We start from the raw sequence: 24,939 nt of genomic DNA, 5'->3' as shown, positions 1-24,939 counted from the left end.
AGATGATTGGAGCTTAGCAAGCAGGCCTTCGGTTCCATTGTTATATCTACAGGCAGGGAGCATACCATCCATGTATGCACTCAAGGCCAGGAACACTGTTCCCTCTCTACCACACTAGCCAGTCGACTCCTCCAGGAAATGAGATAATGAGGCCCTGAAGAATGGAAACTCCAGGGATGTGCGGACAGTGCAGGAAGCAGAGCTTCACATGCAGTCAAACTCACTTTGCTGGGATCCTTGGTGTCATCATTCTTCACAGCAATCTTAACTCCTCTCATGTTGATCTCCAGGACACAGCTGGAGGGTGGGTTAAAGTGCACAGTGAGGCGACGTGTAGTGGCAATCTGTACCCAACAGAAAAAAGATCAGCTGCCACAAATCATTAATGTTTCTTAAAGTTCCTGCTCTGGCTTTAGACAGCAATTTGTCTCCAGTGTAGACAACAGTAGACTTTCTCCACATCTGCCCTGCCCTTCTCTTGTTTTGAACTAAGCACATTCCCTCTGAAAGAACAGAGCCCAATCTAAACATGTTCTTGGATCCAACAATATTTTTGGAGTTCAGGTGGTGCAGTCTTGGCACATCTTCTGCATCAACAGTCTGGCAATAGTGACTTTTCCTTTACCACCCCATATTTAGATCATCATAGGAACATGTCCATAATTTATAAATATTATCAGATGTCCTATTTTACATCTGATCTTTGATATTGGGGGGGGGGGCGTCCTGTTTATTTGCTTTTAAAATATTTTACCTCACATTAATCACATTGTCTTAAGTATAAAAATGCAAAATTAAACACACAAAATACCATTGCTTACCATGGACAGTTTTTCTATTTGTAGAGTAGAAAAACATCCAATTTAAATGGGGGTGTTTTACCTTAAATATTAATCCAGGCCATTTCTTCACATCTTTTGAGAAGCTGCAGTTGAATTTAGAGCTAGAATGTTTTCTTGTAATAATCATGGTTATCATGGAATACTAACCCTTCATGAGTTTCATTCTTTGCCAGTTTGGTTCTAGACCATATTCAAGATGGCCTTGCTTGTTTTTAAAATTCTTAACAGTCTAAATCTGGAAATTAATGGGAAAATCTGTTACTATAAGCACCTTCCTTTTATCTTCTGGTACTATGAAATCCTGCAAAAGGATTTTCTTGGTGGAGAAACCAAAGTATAGTATAGTGTAGTTTGTATAGAAACCAAAGTAGAACCAATTATCTGAATACATATGTTCTGCTCAGAACCTTGCCCATTTTAAATGAAATCTGAAATCTCTGTTTAGATAAAGTGTGTAGGATTAACAAATCCATTTGGTATCACTGGTTGTTTTATTCTTTTCTTCCTGTAATTATATTTTGGAGTGGAGGGCACTGTTCATCATTCTGATATTGTTGTATTGAAGAGCAATTTTTTTCCTAAATAAAAATGTATTTGTCTTTTACCCAAATAAAGGATCAGGAGGTTGAGGGAGAAAGGGAGAGTTGAGAAAATGTACCTTCTGCATAGCTGCACACAAGACATCGTTGCCTTTGTGATAAGGAACTTGGACTGAGCCGAGGAATTTCACCCGGAATTGATCCACCCAATCACTGTTTTTGCATGAATCTGAAAAATAGTCAGTAAAAAGAATCATACTGAAATAAGATACAATCTCACCTGTTGACTTGTTCTTGGTCATCACAATGCCAACTACAATCTATCTGGTCTGTACTGTAAACACAGGAAAAACTCTATTTTTATCACTGGAAACAACATGGTTGCTTCCTCTACGCTTCAGTCCTGAATGGAACTCAGACTCAAAGCTATCCTGTTGAGAAAGCATTTAAAAGAACATTTTGGGAATGGGAAAGGAATGATTTTCTGTCCATAGTCATTAAAAAGATTTGATATGTTTCTGTGATGGGTCAGGGCTACTTTATAAAGCTAGTGACCAGCAACAAATTTGGATCAGAGGAATTAGGTTCAAGAGGAAGTAACATTAAAGGATGATTTACAGAAAGAAAGGAGAAAAGTCCAGTATATTCACTACAATAAATTGAAATTAAATTAAAAGCATCCTTTACTCCAGTTCATTGCAATGGAGATGGGACACAGTTTAAGTATATTTGAATGCGTTTGTATAACTGAAAATTAAAACCATGCCCTTTTTCTTCCGTTCTAATTCTGAATATTAGTTTAATTAACAACATTTTCTTTGGAAAACATCTTGTACAATGCACTGCTATTATCCAAGGGGAATAGGCTGCATGAACAGCCTTCAAATCAAAGAAAGGTAATGGGTAGACCAGTCCAGATAGAAGCAGGGTAGCAATCCTAAACAGAATCAATACCTGTCATATGATCTGGCTCCTTGGTGACCTCAATAGCATAGTAAGCAGGGAAGATCCCCCGATCACCAGTCCTCATGTTATAAGCTTCATACCAATAATCTTCTGCCTGAACTTCCACCAATAAAGGGTCATCCACTTCCAGTTCCAATTCATCTTCATGACGAGGCACAAACCTAAGGCGAAAACCATTGATATTTTGTGAGCCAAAGCTCTAAAAATAAAATATTAGCCTTATACAGTATTTAATAGGGTCTATGGGAATCTGATATACACCATAAAAATCTGTGTGAGCTTTTATTCTATAGCAAAGGGCTCATAAATAGTAGATTGTAAATTTTCAGACACTAAAAGTCGCGCATTTGGCAGAGATGGCAAAAATCTCATCATATCTTAAAGATCATTCAAACGAAAGATATATATCAGAATGGAGAAGATGGATTGACTATATTCAAAACAAGTATCAGACTAAGAAGTTTTATATAGCTTATGAATGAAATATTGTTAATCTTTAGTTTAGGTTTACAGTGGTTTGAGTTATAAGGAGTTAAAGACTTAGGGAGAATTTGAAGTCAACAAATTGTTAGCATATTTTAGTTTTATGTTTGTGAATGCTATACCCTGTGCTTGTTCTGGGAAGTCTAGGGAGGGGGGTGGGGGGGAAGGGGGAGGGTGGGTGGGCAAGGGGGGGTGGGATGGGGTGAGGGTGGAGGCATGGGAGGGGGGAGAAAATGTTTGTATCTTTTATAAAACTTTTCAATAAAAAAAAATAATTCTGCATTGAGGATTTCAAGGAGATTTTCATGAGCAGAATGCTTAGCAATTGGTTTTTCTTTTTTTTTAGAACAGCTGCTTATCTGCATACATTATTTCTCTGATGTCATATTGTTACTAGCATAACTTGCATGTGTGACATTATCTCTTAGATTGGCCTCCAAGACTTAGATTATATGACTTCACTTTGTTTGTATGCAGTATAATACTTTATCATAAAGAAGTTTGGTCTAGTGCTTAAGACATCAGGCTGGAATGCAGGACAGCGTGAGTTCAAGTCCTGCCTTAAACCATGATAGCCAGCTAAGTGACTTTGGGCCAGTGACTCTCTCTCAGCCCAAATCACCTCCCAGGGTTGTTGTAAGGAAAACAGGAGAGGAAGGAGTGCTGGATATGTTTGCCACCTAGAATTATTTGTAAAAATAATAAAGACAAGATAGATAGATAGATAGATAGATAGATAGATAGATAGATAGATAGGGATGGATGGATGGATGGATGGATGGATGGATGGATGGATGAAAAGATAGCAAAGCAAAATAGGAAATGCAAGCTGCACAGAACAAAGAATGAATTTCCATCCTACATTAATGGTTCCAAATAAGGAATCTTACACATACTAATAACCAAAACACAGTAAGAGACAGATTTGAACAATCTTTTTGTTTGTTTGTTTACACCTACTTAGAACTACTGCTGGGGTGGCCTGTAACTATATATAATTAAAGATACTCAGCCAGCAAGGAATACATATAAACTCAACTTCCTCCTCCTATTTCCCCCACAATAACAATCCTCTGAGGTGGGTTGGGCTGAGATTCATGATCTGTTTTCTAGTCTGGTGCCTTAACCAACAGACCAAATTGTTAGTATTAAGAGTGACATTTTGTTATTAATCTATCCTCATATTCAACTTATTGTATGGTGCTTAAATGGAATGAAATTTAAAAATGTTTAGTTCAAGATTTTTAATTAAGGATCAAGACCCAAAATTGATTGTGCTTTACAAGGTAACCCAATGTAAGATTTGAGGATTCCATTCCAGATCACAGAAAAGATTTTACTGACTTACTTGGTCAATAAGACCATGAATCATGTTGGGTGCATATCATGGGAACTGAAGTTCAACATAATTATATTGATCAGAATGGATCTGCTGTAGCAAATTCTTATAGCAACATCAAACAGAGTTTTTTGGCAACATCACATGCATGATACACCCACATTTTTGGTATATTTCAGTATCCCACTGACATTTTGAAACCTTATTTCTCTTTCCAATACCACATTTATAAAATTATTATTACTGAATCAAAATAGGAAAATGTAAAACAGCCTCACATACACCAACATATTACATTTCCAACATAGTGAAGTTGACAGCTAAACCTTGCTAACATCCTCCTGGATTTCCAGTAAACACACATATAAAATAATATTTTGTTCATTAATCCCATCCTCAGATTATAAAATTCATACTTAACACTCTTTAAAACTTTAACATGTTGATTTATTAATTCAGAGTATTCCAACTCATTACTCCAAATTGCTTGCAGATTACCAACAACTATCTTACAGTTCAATTGTTTATAAAATTGTAGATTTAGAATTAACCAAAGCTTTATCCAATTATGACAATGATTTGTGGCATTTTGATGCTGCTAAAGCATCCAGTCAAAAATGTTTATTCAAAATATGTTTTAATTAACAAATTAATTATTTTAGACAGTTCAGGCTTTTCTTGCAACAAAGTACTGTAATTACTTTGAAGGATTGATTAACTATAAGCTGATTTAAAATATTAATGCCATTTTTTGCCCATGAAATAAACAAAAATTATCTGCAATTTCCATGCTAAGATTATCCACTGCCAGTTTCTCACGGGAACAAGGATCAAATGTAAGCTTCCTTCTGAATATTATCATCCAAATATGTCTTATAGCCTTTAGTGGTGGGAAAAACAAATGACTTTGAGGGGTCCTTGGTGCTCTCTGAGCTTGGTTGTTTTCTGGATGAAGTTTCATTACCCAAACTAGGTAATATCATCAGTGATAGTAAGGAGTGGGATTTGATCTTAGTTTATATTCTAGTGGCTTGCCCTGTCAGTGTTGGTGGGAGTGATTTTGGCGGTTCTTTGGCTGTTTACTATTAGCTTGTTTGGCAGCTCCTTGACTGGGGTATTGTTTACTTCTTAGTCTGATGTTAATCTTGGAACTAATCTATGCTCATCTAAGTGTTGATTGCTGATGGGAAGGTATTTTGGTCTTCCTCTCCCCTTTTTGGTTTGCTTATTGTCTCTTTTGTGCAGTATGTAGATATTGTATATGTTTATGGATCTATTGATGGCTAATTTGTCACTATCCTAGACCTAGACCAAGCCAAGTCCAAAATGCTAGAAAATGTCTAGAAACCTTGCATTCTGACAAATTAGCCATCATTTATGCAATGTTCTTTATTAATGTATGGGAAAGTTCAACCAACATTATTCTGTGTGATCCATGTTTAACCTGCTGTTCAAAAACTGAAATATTTTCTATGCATCTATTATATGATGCATATCTTTGTATGTGTGTTTCTTTCGGTCATCTGTCATTGTGTATTTTTACATTTCTTTTTCTGCATTTTAAAGCAACTGGTGTGTGTGTGTATGTGTTAAGGATAGAAAAAAAACAACCCTACCGTCTCATCCAGTTTGTGAATAAAATACCTGCGGATCACTTGATAAGAAAGACATCACTGGTTAGATGTGCAGGGAGAGTCTATCATCTGCCCCAAACTTACCTGAAAACAGCTCGGTGAGTCTGCTCCTGTTCTTCCCCATTGATCATGCAAGAGAAAAGCCCAAAGGACTCAGCACCTGAAAAGAGGGAAAATGCTACAGCCACCTAATCATTCTCCTCCTCAAACCATAATGTTAACTATTATTTAGAACCCGTCTTGCTAATCAGAAATCCCCTCTTATTATTTTAAACGCACAAAATATTAAAAGTAGAGAATACTAACTTCCAATAGGAATCCACTAAAGAGAGAAAGGAAAAAAGCAGACTAAAATGCCTTCATATATATTTTGATCACTGGAGAACATCTACATGAAGAGAATAAATTAACTGAACAGATAGCTTCTAATGAACGAGATCGCACATCAATCTTTTTTCTTTTTAAAAAAAATGCTGATGTATTTGGAATAGGAACATTTCTTTCCTTGAAATTCACGAGGATGGGTGGATGTGTCAAAAAAATGGCAGTGATGACTATGTGATTGAAACTGTGTCCCTCTGTACTTGTGTCATGCCTATACATACATAAAAAGGGACAGGGCTTTGATCATAGGATTGTGACCAATATCTTGACTTTTCTGATCCCTGCAGATAACCTACTGTATTTCATTTGTAATATTCCAAATTTCTGTAAATCTGTTTGGTCAGAAGAAGTGGACACACCTAAAAAAAACCCAATAGTGTATATACAGTAACTATTTTCAATTCTTCTCATCTTTCTAATTAGTTATCAGATTTATTCATTCTTTGGATATTGAAGACCTAGAAAAACTATCATTATAGAAAAGGAATACAATTCTTGTAAGCTCTCACCACAAGATCGGTGCGTAAACCTCAACCTATCCACTTAATTCTATCTATGGCTTTTTCAGCAACAAGACTCAAAATGTTGAGAACAACCATTTTAAATTGCACAAAGTTGTCAAGACATTTTAAGGGCATTGTAACGCAAGAAAGAAATTGCCAGCAAAAATTAAAATCCATTCCAGTCCTAAGAAGGATGGTTAGCATTCTAGTCCGCGCTGGACAATCAATACTTGGTGGTCAAAGAACTTGAAACACCCTTGCTATTTTCTTGCACTCTACACTCAAATTGCCATTTGATTTTGTGAAACCAGACTGGAAATTAAGGATGCTGTTTCTTGTGGAATTTTCTTTTGTACACTTAGCAACCTTGTCATAACTCTCATTATAACAGGGTTCAGACCCTTGGCAAGTGAAAGATTCCTATCTCACATGAGGCTCTCAATCCCTCCTACCCTCTCCCTTCTTTCTAGGGCCTGTGGGAAATGACTTTTGCCCAGCACTCACTGGAGGAACGTGACCGGCCACTCATGAAGACATTGAGGAACTTCTTGGAGAAGTGGATGTCTGCCTCAGGGGTAGAATCCTCAGAGAGACAAACAGAATCACGTTTCAGGGCATCTTCTTCATACTCCTCCCCAATGGCTGATTCATATGGTGAGGAAACACAGTTGTCGTAGACGGTGGCTGAATCACTCTCGTCACTGTAACCTGAGTAACACTGTTTCAGACTAACAAGTTCGAGCTGCACATCCTCATCCACCACAAGTGTGTATTTGACTGAGTCGTAGGAGAGGGCGCTGGTATCAGAGCTCACCGATGCCCTCTGGAAATTATGGCGAGGCCGATAGCCACCATTACTGCTGCTGTACACAGTCCGTGGTGTGTTCATTTTGTCAGGTGAAGATAAGTAATCCAGCACCTCATCCTCCTCACTGATTGAGGAATTGGGTTTTCCTGTCATTTGTGGGTAGCCGGAAGTGTCTATGTCAGAGCTAATGGACATCCGGTTGTCACTGGACTGTGACATGAATGGCTTCTCAGACTCCAGAGGGTCCAAATTCTTTTGTACTGGTGTTAGGTAAATCTCCTCAGTAGCTTCCAATCTCACATCAGTCTGGTAGCGAATACGATCCCGATAAGCTTCTGGTCCTCTTGTTACTACCACCACAGTGGGGTTCTGGGATGGGAGGCGGTTGATAGCCTGCTGCTTGTCAGATGCTCGAGAGGAGGCCATGCAGGCTGATGCAATCTGTGTTGAAGCTGTACGCCGGCATGGGCTCTCTGTTGATGTACCCCGATCTTTGGTGGAGGCTGTGCTATTTTGGTGAGTGACCTCATCGCTCAGGCAAATATGGTCATGGGGCGGTGTCTGCTCACCTGTAGGCAGGTTAAAAAGCAAGGAGAAGGAAGGAACATATAAAATAACCAACGAGATACAGATAACAATGTTTTGATACACTTCTCATAGTTCATTCAAAGCATGGTAAAACCACTGGAGCTGTATCTACATATTTCACAGAGTACATCCAGAGGATTAAGAGATAAATCCTACTTATGTTGCCAGCTGAATATTAAAATGCCCACCTATCAAAGTCAAGTCAGGTTTGACTTTGACCCACCTGAATAATCATAGTCAGTAACAAATACATTTGAGTACCCTAAGTGTTTCTACTCCCAATCCAAAATGGTTATAAAAACTTTGTCTTAGAAAGGCCAGTGCTTGGAACAATACCTTACAACTGGGAGCCAATAAACACATTGTTTCTGGGAACTGAAAGGTGCTTATGCTAATTTACACACTGCATGTGTGTGCATAACTATAGATATCTCTCTCTCTCTCTCTGACTTGGAAGATGACATCCATGAAGTTTCTACCACTTTTATCCTTCCACTTAATGAAGTCAAATGGATATGATTTGCAATTTCCCCTTACAACAAAACTATGAAATACCTTAGATCGAGAGACTGATGTGCTTAATGACAACTTCAAGTTTGACAAGGGATCTGAATCTAAGTCCAATACATGTCATACTCATGTCAACACATCACATCCCCCAAAGTGCTGTTCTGTGAGTTTGACTCATGTTTAAAAAAAAAAAGGAAAAAGAAAAATGCTGGCCTAATGGAATCAAGGCACAAAAAGACAGCTCTCAAATGGCTTGAGTCCAAGTAGTCAATTAATAAAACTACAGCATTCCTCGCAAGATGCAGCCAAAGTGAAAAGAACATTAGAAGATTATAAGGAGGAGGTCCAAGCATTGGGGACTGTTCCAGCAGGCAGAAGAGGGTGGGGAGGGGGGAAGCAAATCTGCCTGTGCTGAGAGATGAACTCACCCGTTTTCAGGGGGGATGATGACCGAGACACTCGTTCCTGCCAACTGTGCTTTTTCCCCAGAGAGTTGTTATTCAGAGTGTCCTGAAGAAAAGAACAAAGAAGGCTTGTATCTGCAAGGGAAAGTGGCTCATGGCACAAAGAGGCCCATCGCTTCTCCTCCTACACTGGCCTCTCTCTCTCTCTCTCACACACACACCCAGTGAGCTATTGTCAGTGTGCATGTGGGAAAGAGGGCTATTCAGAGGGATCCCATCACTCCCTCCATCTGTTGCTCTGCATCTGCAGCCTCCTTGTAGCAGGCATAGAAACAGGAGAAGGGAAAAGCTGAGGTGATGCAGTAGGCTACAAGAAATCGACGAAGCTTAAGCCTTCCCTTTCTGGGGCCTCTTCAGTCAGTTGGTTACTATAAAGGGGAACTGAATTACACATATGTTTAACTCCTACCCTGTTGTCTCTCATTTAATTCAGGCTGTGGCCAGATGGAGGACTCTAAATGCTCTCAGTCAAAAGACAGAGTGCAGATAGTATTTTGGAGGGCTTTTTAAAAAGGGGAAGAAAAGAACTGGGAAAGCACCAGACTCTTACAATTGAGCATCACTCTCACCCTCATATCACTCCAACAATGAGGTACTACTTAGTTTCCATATTTCCTCATTGAATCAACTGTAGAGCTGGAAGGGCCACAAGGAGTTTAGTCCAATCTCTAGTCCAACTCTGTAATGCTCTCAAGCAGACCAATTAAACCATCCATGAGAAATTTCCAGAGATGGAGAATCCACAACCTCCACTGTTGTACAGATTTTATTATCAGATCAAAAGGCCTTCATTCAGCATTCTGGCATGCCACAACATCCCACTCAGTACTTCTATCTCATTTACCAATCTTTGCTACAAAGAGCGGGAAATGTATAGATACCTTCTTATGAGAGTGAAGAATCACATGAATGGGAAATTTTGGTAACAAAACAAAACATTTAACAAAGCAGTAAATGTGCATAGAGTTGTGAAATATGTATGCCTTTTAAATGGCATTTGCATTCTAGAATATTTAGTTCTGCTCTCATACTTCGGTGCATAGCTGCCCAGTGTTCCCTTGTAGGGGAGATAGGTGGCATAATATGTAAAATTAATTAATTAATTAATTAATTAATTAATTAATTAATGTAAAGATACTGAAGCTCATTGTATTCTTCCCTTCAATCTCATCCACTTTTGATACACTTCACTTTCCTAACTGTCTTGTATTATGCATATAGCAATAGCACTTAGACTTATATACCACTTCATGATGTTTTACAGCCCTCTCTAAGCGGTTTACAGAGTCAGCATATTGCCCCCAACAATCTGGGTCCTTATTTTACCAACCTCGGAAGGATGGAAGGCTGAGTCAACCTTGGACCGGTGGGAAACAAACTGCATATCTCAGTGAATTACTTATAGAAGCTGTTTTATCCTGTCCATTCCTGCCTCAATCCTGGTACTGCCAGACTGTCTCTCTCTATCACTGAGAAATTGTTACATCATCAGTCCACACCTTTAACACCTCAGGAAGAGTAGGAGCCCTCAATATGCTTTCCTTCAAAAATCAAATGGGCAAAAACTATGTGGGAGGTTGTACACTGCCCAGAGTCATTTTATAATGAAATGGGTGGTCTGTAAATTTGATGTATAAATAAATATATTTTGTATGAACCTAGAAGCCAAGCCATACAAAGCTTTAGAATTCATAACCAGCACTCTGAATTGGTCTCAGAAGCAAAACTTAACCAATGCATTCAGTAATACTGCTGACTTTGCTAGACTTTGACTTTGCTAAAATGGCTTCCCCCTCTTTTTTCTCCTCCTCCCCCACAATTTTTTTCTACAGCCAGGTCAAGTGTAAATTGAAGAGATACAAATGCATCAGAAGCTTCAAGCATGGCGCTCACTTTCCTGTCCTATATTTTATGACACTGGGACACAGTAGTTATTTTATAAATATATTTATAAGTTGGTTACCTCATTTGATGCAATTTAGTCCTACTTCATTGCAATGAAGTGATAAGAGTATCAAAAGACCCCTCTTGCACTGAAAGTGTTTGAGACTATGCACGGTCAACATTTAATTCTGGAAGATCATTGAAGGGCATATCTGGTTTTGGAATTTAAGCTGCTCCTGTCCAGTCTCATGCCATCTTGACTCTAAGCCGGTTTAAGAAAATCCTGTCCAGATGGAGTCACTATTGCGACAGCTTGCAAGGTATTTAGTCCTAATGGTAAGCTACTGTTGGGCATCTGTGCCTCTCACCTTTCTTTTCCAGGAAAGTAAATGACCGGTCACTTTTCTTCCTGTAGGGAAGTCTTCCTCTGTTTGTTTGTGTCTCTGTGTGTGGGTGTGGGTGTGCAAGTGTGTGTATGTGTGTGTGTATACACAAATATTAAAACTGAACTTGTTTATATACAAGGTTAAAACACTGAAAAACAAATACCACAGGTATAATAACTCTTGCCTTGGTAACAGAAGGCTGTTGGTTTGAAACTCAGAAATTTTTAAATTGTTTTTTTTCTTCTCTGTGCTTTTTGATAAGCACAGCAGTGCACCTTTTTACTATTATTCCAATCACCTCAGGTAAAAAAATTCCCAGATCCCCCGATGCCCAACAATTCTTATGTTTCTTCCTTGGTATGATTACGTTCCTCCTTCCAAAACCTGTAAAAGTACACTTAAAATTTTAGCTAAATTCAGTTTCAAAGTATTTGGCTCAAACAGTTATATTCCTCAGAATGCCAGAATTGGCTTCAAAACCCGGTTGTCTCAAAATATTTTAAGAGCTGAGATTCTGAAAGTTATTCAACAGATGTTTAATTACTATTGATAGTATTAGTTATAGCAGAAGGTACATTAACAGATATTTTCTATCAATGGGCAAAAGGTAGCAACTATATTACTCTGATTTCTGAGGTTGGTTGCCTAAAACAGTGTGAAAAGCTGGTCTAAGTCACGGAGTGAGCTTTGTGATAAGTAGAAATTTGAAAATAGATCTCCTCCAAGCACAACTTGGCCATAGGATAGAAAAAAATAATGTGAGAAAAGAGATTAACTTCCCCACCCTGCAATATGCTTGTGATTTTCCTCAATAACTGTGGTGGGTTTTTCCCCCCTCTTTTTCTTTTAAGCTAGAAACTCCGGCCATGGACAATAGGAAGTTTTATTGATGTGCCGACATTAAAGCTTATTCTGAACTGCACAAAGTTTGGCCTCTTTAGTAAAATTTGCAAGGAACACATGGGCTATCTATACTAGTGAAACAATTTTCAGTTTGCAATAATCTAGAGATAAGTTCCCAATGCCAGTTGCTTTTTTAAAAAATGTAATTAAAAACAATAATGTCTATGGAGATTCTCAGTCATCCAGGTCACAGTTGTCCCAAAGGTACTTTTTCAAGAGGCAACTTGACTTTTCAGTTCTGGACTAGAGACACAATGTCACTATTATTGTTTTTATCCCAAAGGTGCCTTTCCACAGGCAACTGGACTTTCTGGTCCAGTTGCCTGTTGAAAAGGCACCTTTGGGATAAAAACAATAATAATGACATTGTGTCTCTGGTCCAGCTGATTATAATAAACTCTTGGTTTGTCTATGAAACTACCCAGTCCCTTCAGCCAGGGCCCGGATCTTTGTTGCTCATTACATCTTCATTTCTACTTTGCAATCTTCTTTCCAAAAATTCTTTGGGCCTCCTATAAAGCTCAGCAACACTCCTAACAAATACAAATGATGCCTTGTGCTCTATTTGGAAAATGCTTCTTTACTAACCGAAAGAAAAGGTGGGGAGCTGCAGGAATAGCTGGTCCACTGGTGAGATGGAGCTGAGAGCGTGTTCATCATCTTGCCTTCTGAGAAATAGGGGGTTTGTGCCTGGTTACAATCATTACCACAGCCTTTCCCTTGATACCACTACTTCAGAGTCCCTATAACAGGGGTCAGCAACCTGTGGCTCTGGAGCTACATGCAACTCTTTGGGCCCTCTGCTGTGGCTCCCTGTCGAGTGATCCCACCACTGGCTGGCCCCGCCCCTCGCCCTCCCCTACCAGTCACTCCTCATCTGGCCTGAGAAGGTAAGGGCAATGGCAGGGGATGGAGAAGTGGCCAGGGCAGAGAGAGAGAGAGATACAGAGAGCGGGGGGGGGGAGACACAAAAAGATACAGAGAGAGAGGGGGAGGAAGGGGAGAGAGAGAAATGTCAAAAGGGTTTTGTGGTTCCTGGTGTTTTTTAACAACTGGTTCTCTGCCCTAATGACCGGCTGGGTAGGCGTGGCTAGGAGGGGTCATGTGACTGGTGGAAGTGAGTGACATCGAGTTGGCCACATCCACCCAAGTTTTGTGGCTCCCGGTGTTTTCTTTTCTGTGGGAAATGGGTCCAAATGGCTCTTTAAGTGCTTAAGGTTGCAGACCCCTGCCCTATAACATCCTCTCCAAAGTCCAATTGTATCCTGTAGCTGAAAAAGTTGCCATTAACAGTTCACTTCACTTCACTCTTTTCTGGAACTCATAGCACCTGAGCTATTTCAGATATTGATGTGCAATCTTTTTGCTTTTCTATATGACTACAATTTTTCTGCCTACACTTTAAAACCCTCCATTGTCAACTGCATACTGAACAGCAGTTCCCAATGCCACCCACCCAGTCCAGTCTTCACCATCTGCTTCACAGAGTGGCACCTGCTTTCCTTTGCATTTTACACAGCAATTGTCACAGGGAAAAATCTTATTTAGCAAATGAAGTTGTATCCCAGAACAGCATATAATTAAAAAAAATAGTCCACACTGGAACCTTCCTCACTGCTGTATAGATGAAAGAAGAGAGGAGGATATAAAAGATGGTCAGCTTGTGAATAATTACAGCATGAGGCCCTGAAACACTCACAGCTCCAGATGAAGGGGGAATATAACAGTACAGAAGGGAAAGCATTCTCTGATACCACACAGTTTAGCAAAAAAACCACCATTCATACATTTTGTATCACTTTGAAGAGCATCTCCAGTTCCTTTAAACAAGTCTCCTGGGAAGCAGTACTTTTAATACTTTCAACTAGTTCACCGCCTCCACTTTCCCATCTACAACTAATGCAACTGCCTTGAGTCTTTTGAAGTAGGCTCTCCTCAATGGAAGCTATTAATATCTATTATTTTTTAAGGCAGCTTTCTCAACCTAGTGACTTCTAGATGTTTTGGCTTACAGCTCCAATCACCAATGCTGGCTATTGATGATAAGAGTTCTGTCTTGCCTGGAAGGCATTAGGTTGTAGAAAACCTAACTTAAGTTGCCATAGGGTCCTTTTTATTATATCAGCCTCTTATAGCTGTCTGTGTAATGTTTTTTTCTCCAGACATCCATCATTTTGTTTTGATAGAGTTACCTCACTGGGGCTTCAAAAATCCTTTTGACCTCTACAAGGCAGCAAAGATTTACAGTTTCCTCTATCTCCTTTGAGGATTAAGCATCTAGGATCATTTTGAGTTTTGTTGCCAAGCTTGGGTGACCTAAGATTTGAGCAAATCCTATTTATTCACACTTTCTTTCCTCCCAGAAGCACCCTCTCAGGCTTTTAGCACAATTCAGAAGAAACAATAGATCTACCTTCCATGATAAATTATCCTTTTGGCCCTAGTGGTTTTGTTTATAACTCTGATATGTCAAGGATACTTCACAATCCCTTAGGTCAGGCTTCCAAGATAGCTACATTAGCCTTTATAACCTCTGCAAAAAAATTCAACTGTGCAGTATTTTATGTCCATCTCTTAGGAAAGAAAGAGAACCATGAAACAAATGCACAAGGCAGACAATATATAATGTTACTAACCTCATAAGGCGACTTTCTGGATGGTGAAACAGTTTTGTCTTATTTCTATGACTTCAGAATGAAAAGGCCATAAGGTACGTTAAACAATCATGGAATATTTTATAGCCTAAAGCCCAGAGAAATGAGATCCTTCCATAGACTGCAATATTTTATATAAGAAACTAAGTCTAATTGAAGTCAGGGGAACAGTGAATTTTAATAAACATGCCTAAACTTGTACTAATTTCTCTCTAGCTCACACTGTGTTACACATACTCTCTGAATAGATCCTCAGTTCATTAGCTGAGCTGCTGTCATCTCAAACAAGCATATTCTATAAAAAGGAATTAATTGTACCTTGCATTATTGTACATTTTACCGTAGGTAAAAAAAAAAAAAAAGCAATCCATTACAACCAAATCCTAGATAGGGAATTTGTAGCATTGCTCAATCTACGTATGCTTTTATTTCTCTCCCAACCTAATGCAAGGTCTCCATCTCCTTTGATCACTAAGAATTGATCCACATCCAGAGCTTGCCAATTTTCAGCTGTAGAACACATTTTGAATCAAAGGCACATACTGTGAATGGCAGAGAACACAAGGAGGCAGGTGACCTTCAAGCATAATCAGAATATATTTTTATGGCAACTAACAATCCTGCCCTCCTTCCCTCCGCCTGCAACACCATAAAAGCTTCTTCGAAGGCTCCACTTCTTTCACTCTAAGCTCTCCTACTGCTTAATTCTTCATTGTGGTGGGAAGGGAAGAGAAATGAGACATCCATCATCCCAGAATGTCTCCCCTCTTTCCCCAAAAATGCAACCCGACCAGAGGACCCTCTGCTCCTCAAATTAGGCAACAAGTAGGAAGCTGAAACTGGAACAGCCTTGTATATTCAGAGAGAGGAGGAATCCAACTTCGTCGAAGGTTTTTTTTATTATTATTATTTTTACAAAAATCGCCTTTTCTTGGTAAATGTTAAGAGGCAAGGCAGCGGGAAGGGGGTGTGTCAAGGGACGCTGGGAGGGAGGCCTTCCCTGAATCCGGAGGTGGTGGGGGGGGAGGGAAAGGCGGCTGAGGGACTCACCTGCGTCCGAGGCACCTGCGGGAAGAGATTGAGGGTCGTGGGCCGTTTCGGTCTGTAGGTATCCATGGTTACTGGCTGAGGCTCCTTGATAGGATCGGGCGCCGTCCCTTCTTCGGCGGGGGTGTCCCCAGTAGCATCAATCAGGTCCAGCTGAAGCATCTCCGCCTGGAGCCGACTCGCCTCCCCTCCGCCCACTCCCAGAACGCTACTGGCCTGCAGATTCAAGTGGCTCTGCCAGGATACAAGAGAGGGAGGGAGAGACAGTGAATCATGAGACTGGGTCGTGCAAGGAGGCAGAGAGAGAGAGAGAGAGAGAGAGAGAGAGAGAGGTCAGCGACTAACGCCGCGTTTCAGCAGCCGCCGCCTGTACTCAGGAAGAGCTGCTGAAAAGCGAAGGCAGCAGCCGGCAGGGGGAGGAAAGAAAAAAGTCCACAGCGTCGCTCCGGCTCCGCGTAGAACGACGAGGCGAAGGCTGCCGTTCCCCACCATGTCCAAGCTTCTTCTGGGAAGGCTACTTGGCATCGTGGATATCTGTTCGCTTCCCCAGCCTGCTCCCTCGTTTGCAATTGGCATCAATTCAAGGGCAACGAAGCCAAGATGCTGAACCTGCATCTAGAATGCGGACCGAGGCAGACGCTTAAGGGGAAATGCTTCTTCAGCACATCAGTCCCTACAAAAATCCTAAATATAAAGGAGGCTTCTTTTTTGCTGTGTTATGCTAGACCCGTGTGTGTGTGTGTGTACACATATCTGAAATGGTATAGGTATAGGTTCTGCTGGGGCAGGGGGGTGGACTAGAAGACCTCCAAGGTCCCTTCCAGTTCATTCTATTTTCTATTCTATATTTCTTTTGGAGCAATGGATTTTGGATTTTGTACCCATGTATAGTTGGATTTCCTTCTTTCTTTCTTTCAGTGTTGCATTCTTCCAGTGCTTCGATTCAGACAACTCCTCAGAAAACCAGAAAACTCCTCCACATCATCCATCTCACCCAGTAGTATGGATTTGAAGTGAGCCTTTTATAACCAGAAATCATTCCCAACTATGTCACACATGTGCCCTAGCAACATCTCTGGGTTGTTGGGTTGTTGTTTTTTTTGTTGTTTTTTTTTGGAATGGCTGTGATTTGCCTTGAGCTTGGCCCCACCTTATGAGTGAGACTGGTTTAAGTTCTTTTTAGCTGCATCAAACGAAGTAGCGTTTTTCTCCTTTATCCTGTACAATACACTAGAGGTGTATAAACTCTGTAGAGCTTTATTACTCGCTATCCTGGAGGTGATTGTGGTGTCCTGAAACAAAAGCAGTAGAAGACAGACACAGACTAGCAACAGGGATATCACATTTCATGTGATGGTATAGTTTTCAGCTGAGGCAAGGAAAGGTGACTAGCACTAAACTCAACAGTGGGAAAGGAGTCACCCAACTTCCTTTATGTCAATATAATAGGAATGAAAAAAGGCATTTTATCTCCTTAGCTGTGGCCAAAGTGTAATTGAAGTGTAAGTAGGAAATGGCCATAGGTTTTAAATAATCGTGGAGGCAACATAAAATGTGTTCTCATCTCCGTTATACTGACCCTTCTATAGTGATCAGCTTTAGAAGACACTAGAAACCCTCAATGGGTATCATTCCATAGCATGATCCAACTACTGTTGCGGTTACTGGGTTCTTCACAGCTACCTTCACGTCCCTTCAATGTCGATAGAATTGGGTGGTCCAGTAAATGAAGACTATGTCGTGAGGGCAGATCCTTGATAAACAGTGGGGCACATGAGGGCTGCAGTAAGACATTATTTCAGGATGAGACCATAAAGCCTGCTCATATTACTGTTACCTCACAGCATAGCATTAAGGAGTCATCTCTTTTCCCACATAAATATGCTGCAGACATGTTCTGGCAACAAGTCTTTGTTGTTTGAGTCCCCATGGCATTGTGTTCATTTTGTCCCTTGCCCATTACTAAGTTGGAAGTGAACTACCAATATTATTATTATTACCAATATCACACCTGAAAAGGAATTTCTGCCTTAACTTGACCACATCCAGCAGTTACAAAGTATGCAAAATTGAATACGTTTGGCTGTCCTTTCCATCGAAGTCAAAATTTATTGATTGGTAGCAAGTGGGAACACAGCAGCCTTTACTTCCCTTCTAGCCCCTGATCCAGAGATGGTATTCAGCAGGTTCTGACCAGTTCTGGAGAACTGGTAGCGGAAATTTTGAGTAGTTTGGAGAACCGGTAAATGCCACCTCTGACTGGCGCCGCCCCCATCTATTCTCTGCCTCCTGAGTCCCAGCTGATCAGGAGGAAATGGGGATTTTGCAGTATCCTTCCCCTGGAGTGGGGAGAGAATGGAGATTTTACAGTATCCTTCCCCTACCATGCCCACCAAGCCACGCCACACCCACAGAACCTTTAGTAAAAAATTTTGAATTCCACCACTTCCCTGATCAGCTGCATAAAAAAACACTTTGTTGTTATAAAGAAAAGAATAGATACCGGTAGTTATATGCTGGTGGTCCATCAGAACTGTGCAAGAGCATTAGAGTCAGTCTCTAAACCTCGGTCAGCAATTCTGTAGTGTTTTAACTGGCCCTCCATGGTCTATTTTAAGACTGAAACAGTCTGTGATGAAAATAATGAGCGCAACCTTTCTTCCCCCTCACCAATTGCTCCATGATCAAAGAAAGGAGGAAATCTGAAAACTCGTATTTATTTCAGAATGGCCCCATTCATACTGTGCTACCATAATTGACAGGTGTTTTTGCCACACTTTAGCATCATGTAGATAAGGAAAGAGAGCAGCCTCCATTTGCTTTGTTCATCAAGTGCTGCGCACACAAAATCAGAACAGACCAATAGAGGCACCACAGGGATCAGCAGCAGGGATATGTTATAGTTTTCTGCTGATTAAAGGATAGGTATTTTAAGTCAGAAGTGGGGAAAGATTAAAATATACTTTACATCACTAGGTGGGAAGGCCTCCATATCCACCTATTATTTTGGTAATGTTTTCACAGCTCGAAACCTGACACGGAGACGACAATATTCCTGGAACCAGGGAAAAGGGGTTTTTTAGTTGCTTACATGTTTTGTTATGAATGTTTTAAAAATTGTAAGGATTTTATTGTTTTGTACATGACTATGATAGGAATGGTATGCTTTTTTTCCAAATGTAAATAGCCTGTTCCAATTTCTTATGAACAAGCATTGTGATGGCATCAGTGGTGGGTTCCTCCCGGTTCCACCGAGCTGGTAGCGGTGATGATATGATGTCACTGAATCGGTTCTGCCCCCCGCCCCTGCCCCCCCGCGTTATTCTTACCTTTTATTTGGCCCCACCCCCAATCTATTGCTGCCTCCTGAGTCCCAGCTGATGGCTAGAGGGAAAAAAACTGTTTAAACTCTTGCCGCGGGGCTTCAAAGGGCTGCCCTACAGCTGATCAGTAAAGAAAACAAATGAGTAGATTGGTGCCTGCAAAAATACATGGGTAGACCGGTGCCTGCAAAAATACATGGGTAGATCGGTGCCTGCAAAAATACATGGGTAGACCGGTGCCTGCAAAAATACATGGGTAGACCGGTGCCTGCAAAAATAAATGGGTAGATCGGTGCCTGCAAAAATAAATGGGTAGATCAGTGCCTGCAAAAATAAATGGGTAGATCAGTGCCTGCAAAAATAAATGGGTAGATCAGTACAGCTCTGCAAGCAGTTAAAAGCCTGGTAGACCAGTATGTCTGCTAAATCTTAAATAATTGTCACATGACCATCAAGCCACGCCCACAGAACGGGTGGTAAAAAAATTTAGAACCCACCCGATTGGCATACATAAGCTTCTTCTGTAACTTAATGTGACTTACAAATTAGAAACTCTACCCTGCTCCAAAAGTTCATGGTTCATATACCACACCAAACAAATCACAACGGTAGCACCTATGGATGGTTTGAGTGTTTTCCTGGCAGACGCTTATTGCAGAGGATGGAATTCATTCATGCTGTGACTTGAGTCAGTTTGGTGTAAGGGTTCAGACATTGAGCTAGAATCTAGAAGACCATGAGTTCTAGTCCTGCCTTAGACACAAAGCCAGCTGGGTGACTGTAGGCCAGTCACTTTCTCTCAACTCTAAGAAGGAAGCAGTGGCAAAAACCATTCTGAAATCTTGCCAAGAAAACTGCAGTGACTTCTATAGGCAGTTGCTAGGCGTCAAGACTGACTCAAAGGCGTCCAAAATATAAAAATGTAGCTTGAGAATGTGATTTGTTTATCACCTGATTAAAATCTAGACCAATAGGAGGAAACATTCAGTAATAAAGAAATGTCATACTGCACCATAAGAAAGGACTGAATCCACATACTGTCTAAAGGATGATTTAATTTCCCAGATCTAGGAGCAATCTTGCATTTAAGTAATCACATAATGTTCTATCAAGTCATCTACTCCTCCCCACATGATGGCACAATTCAAAGACATTATGTCCAATATCTATTCTCAGATTTTTCTCAGAAAACGTTGGGTATGGTAAGCTCATACACATGTGACACAGAGAGATGTTAGGACAGGCTGACTTCTCTATAACTATATTAATTACTATTAGATTATGAGAATTCTATACAGAAAAGGGGGATAGAAGTACAAAAAAATAATATAAGAAGCAAGAAATCATAAAAGTTCTTCATATTCACTGCTGTGATGGGATTCAATTTTTTTTTACTACCGGTTCTGTGGGCGTGGCTTGGTGGGTGTGGCATGGCTTGGTGGGCATGGCAGGGGAAGGATACTGTAAAATCTTCATTCCCACTCCATTTCAGGGGAAGGATACTGTAAAATCCCCATTCCCTCCCCACTCCAGGGGAAGGTTACTGCAAAATCTCCATTTCCTCCCTATCAGCTGGAACTCGGGAGGCAGAGAATAGATGGGGGTGGGGCCAGTCAGAGGTGGTATTTACCAGTTCTCTGAACTACTCAAAATTTCTGCTACTGGTTCTCCAGAACTGGTCAGAACCTGCTGAAACCCACCTCTGATCCACTGCTTCCCATGTTTTTTTTTAAAATTTATTTAGATTTTTATACCGCTTCATAGTGCTTTACAGCCCCCTCTAAGTGGTTTACAAAGTTAGCATATAGCATATTGCATATTAGCATATTGCATTAGCATTAGCATATTGCCCCCAACAATCTGGGTCCTCATTTTACCCACCTCGGAAGGATGGAAGGCTGAGTCAACCTTGAGCCAGTGAGATTTGATCTGCTGATCTGCTGAACTAGCAGTCAGCTGAAGTAGCTGCAGTACTGCACTCTAACCACTGCGCCACCTTGGCTCATGTTGTACAGTTATTGTAAACTGCAAAGGCCAATCACCCCCCTTCCCCATTTGCCTCTAGTACTAGAAGCGAGCAAAAGTAAGAGAAATTGACTATAGAGATTGCAGGGTAACATGAAAAAATATGTCAAGTCCCCTACCTACCTTATGCTTACCGGCTTGAACTTTAATTCTTAAACTTTCCTAATAAACAGCTGGGGAAAATCCATAGTTAAGGACGAAAAAAATATATCTTTTAATGGCACCCTGAATTTGTTGTTTGGGACAACTGCTTCATTTGTCCAATTATAAACCATGAGGTTAACAGATGTGGTCAGAAATCTATCTGGAAAAAAATGGCGGGAAAGCCACAACGAATGAAATTATTGCAGTGCATACTAAACATACAGGCTTATGACTACCATAACTCATAAACAGCACCTCATATTCATCTCTAAATGGAAGTCTAACTCTTTCATTTAGAATCTGACCTAAAAACTGGTTCAGTTAAAATAAATAAAACATTTATAATAAAACAAAAAGACATTCGTTTTATTTTAATTTGGTAATATTTTTAGATGCACAATGTTAGTAGGTATCATGTGGTTTGAAGAACACTGACTCAAAGCATGGAAAAGAGCATAAAAATGTGAAATCTGTGTATGAAGCCAAGATATACTGTATGTTATTGGCAAGTATATCTTCTTATGTTTATGTAACTGGATATAAACTTACTGGTAAGCTACAACAATTGTAGGAATGTATGTATTAGTGTGTTACAGTTACACCACCTCCCAGTAGTTTAGAATTTTAAGGGCATATAATTATTAACCATTTCACAAATTAAAAATCCTAGCAGATGCACGTACAGTAAAATACACTGATGTGTAAAACATCATCCAGCCAGCCATCAAATGTCCTCCTATCCCCAGTAGGAATTTAGTCACATGTCACATGTGCAAGTATCTTTTTATTACTGCTTGCAAGGAAGTAGCAAATACAGTACTAACATATACAAATCAGAAACTGATCTCTTCTGCCACCTACAGGTCATTGCCTATTCCTACATAAATAACTTAAAAGTACAGTGGTAAAGCTGAAACAGGTTGAACATGACAATTGTCCAGACTCTATTAACACCGAATCCAATGCTTAGCAAAATGAAATTATAATCTCTAAATATTCTAGAAGTATGAATACTACATGCTAAATGGTACTTTCAAAAAATGCATTGTTTCTGAATGTTTTTCAATAGTGAATTAGAAAGATTTTAGTTAGTAAGGGACAAAACCCATCCAAAATCCTAAAAGTACAGGGGTGGAAAGATAATATTTAACAATGAGTTTATTAAGTTTGTATGCTGTCTGACTCTCAATAACCCTCAGCAAATCCAAAAGGTACACTTTATTTTTTTGTAAAGCAGTGCTATTCCGTATTGGTTCCCTCCTTAGCACTTTCCAAATTGGAGAAAACCATAAAAGGTTCTCAAAAAGCAAATATTTCTAGATGATGCAAATAGGCAAGTTGAAAGAATAAGCTGATATGGAAGGGAATTCCTTCATGCCTCTAATATGCTCTTTAGTTATCAGGGAAGGGACATTTACTGCCCAATATTATCATCGTTCTAAAAAAGGACTTGCACAGAAAAGAGCAAGAAAATTTAAGCCACCTGTACTAAACCTGATATTCCAAATCTCTTTTTTTATTGTCCCAGATTCTTGCAACACCCAGTTTTTAAAAGTGCATTTAGTTTCTAAACAAAACACTGGATTTTTGAAGGCCCAAGATTCACCTATCATTGTGAATATTATTATTATTATAGTTTGCACACGGTCAGCCAAAGGTTTAGACTGGTTCTTATTATTATTATGGTTCATTGCACAGTCAACCAAATGTTTAGACTGGATTTAGCATTTTTAATCCATTTATTCAGTCCTTCCTAAGGACTGGGATGGGGAGATGTTGTTGTTTCCTAGTGCATTATTTTTGTTCATCACATAGTTAGTCAGATGTTTAAACTGGATTTGGCATTTTTATCCACCTATTGAGTACTTCACAAGGACTGGAGATAGGCACATATTGTTGTTTGGCGGCATTAAAGGTATTGTAGCAAACAGTAAGCTGTTCCAAGTAAAGCTGCCTTTTGTAATTGATTGATGGATCTGTGTGGTGCTCCAGTTGTTTGGGGATTGCACCCAACATGACTATTATTATGGGTATTTTCTTTGCTTTCTTTTGCCACAATAATTTTACTTCTATTTGTAGGCCTTTGTATTTTATGATTTTCTTCAGTTCTTTCTCTTCTATTCTTCTGTCCACAATTACTGCTATGTCCACTATCCAGACTTTTTGATCTTTCTTATTGACAATTGTTAAGTCTAGGCAGTGGTGGGATTCAGCCAGTTCGCACCACTTCGGGAGAATCGGTTGTTAATTTTCTGAGCAGTTTGGCAAACTGGTTGTTGGAAGAAATCATTAGGGCAGAGAACCGGTTGTTAAATTACTTGAATCCCACCAGTGAGTCTAGGGTGTTATGTGGCAGGTGCTCGTCTGTTTAAATTCTAAAATCCCTGACCACTTTAGCTTCTTCATTTTCTATTTCTGTGTCTATTTTGTGGCCTCATCAGTCTTGTGGACAAATGGTTTTCTTGCAGATTTTCCATCCACCATTGTTCTTACTTCATCATGCTGTTGTTTATAATTAATCTGTCTAATCTTCTTGCAGCAGCTGACTAGATGCTCCGTTTCTTCTTTCTTCAGCTTATTATTGAGAATGTGTGTAATTCACTAACAAGCACGGTAGACAGAAATGGGTGAAATAGCCCATGTAGAATTGGAAGCTACAAAGTGAGAGAAATCCAGGGGCAGTGGGTTTTGTTGCTTTTGTTCAGGAATATGTTTGTTTCTAAATGCCTTTTGCCACCTTTTGTCCTGCATGCTCATCTTTAGTACTGTGAGAAACAGGATAGTCTCTATTCTTTTAATCAAGCAATATGTTTTGTAAGACAAATGGGTCATTCATGTGTTTCAAAATTAAAATTGATTTATGTACTTCAATTTGATGCATATTTTTATAATGCCTACTTCACTTCCTTCATAGCAGCAGTTGCTCCATTATTTTAAACATTTCTTAACCCCATAGAAATTATTTATTTCCCTGAAAATAAGACTGCGTCTTATATTAATTTTTGCTCCAAAAGACGCATTAGGGCTTATTTTCTGGTTAGGTCTTATTTTTTTGGGAAATACGGTACTAAATGCATCCAGCTGGCTGACAATCTTAACTGGGGCTTATTTTGGGAGTAGGGCTTATATTACGAGCATCCTGAAAAATCATGCTAGGAGTTATTTTCTGGTTTGGTCTTATTTTTGGGGAAACAGGGTATTTATATCAGTAATTAGTTTGAGTGATTAGTTATATAATGGAATTGTAGCAGAAGAAAATGTAGTCTCTTCTCTACTCTACTCTATTTAACTCATAGCTCCATCATTAATTTTTTGTTCTGTTTCCAAACCATATTCATTCATCCTGATGACACAGGTTACAACTTTAGCATTTTCATATGCATGGTTAGTCAGCACTTGTCTTTGGAGAATTTGAAATTTGGATCAACAAGCAGTTTTTTCAACATGCTGCATTTCTAAAATAATATGCATGTTCTTGAATAATATGCAAAGCATAGCAAACTATTCCTATAT

General features: G+C 39.7%; 1 protein-coding gene across 1 annotated transcript in view; it reads right to left on the bottom strand.

Annotated features, from left to right (window-relative positions):
- Window positions 1-24,939, bottom strand: part of MAPK8IP1 (mitogen-activated protein kinase 8 interacting protein 1) — a 45,783-nt gene that overhangs the window by 8,797 nt on the left and 12,047 nt on the right. The window contains exons 3-9 of the mRNA XM_070931228.1: window positions 15,938-16,168; window positions 9,025-9,106; window positions 7,195-8,067; window positions 5,888-5,963; window positions 2,336-2,508; window positions 1,501-1,610; window positions 225-344 (exon numbers count right to left, since the gene is read on the bottom strand). Of these exons, the coding sequence (XP_070787329.1) occupies window positions 225-344; window positions 1,501-1,610; window positions 2,336-2,508; window positions 5,888-5,963; window positions 7,195-8,067; window positions 9,025-9,106; window positions 15,938-16,168 (1,665 nt within the window). The remainder of the gene's footprint in view (window positions 1-224; window positions 345-1,500; window positions 1,611-2,335; window positions 2,509-5,887; window positions 5,964-7,194; window positions 8,068-9,024; window positions 9,107-15,937; window positions 16,169-24,939) is intronic.

Source organism: Pituophis catenifer, unplaced genomic scaffold, assembly GCF_029215685.1.
Source record: "Pituophis catenifer annectens isolate HBS135680 unplaced genomic scaffold, rPitCat1.0.hap2 SCAF_1, whole genome shotgun sequence".
Lineage (NCBI taxonomy): Eukaryota > Metazoa > Chordata > Lepidosauria > Squamata > Colubridae > Pituophis > Pituophis catenifer.
The sequence above is the reverse complement of the archived record's forward strand: the minus strand, read 5'-3'. Positions and strand labels throughout refer to the sequence as shown.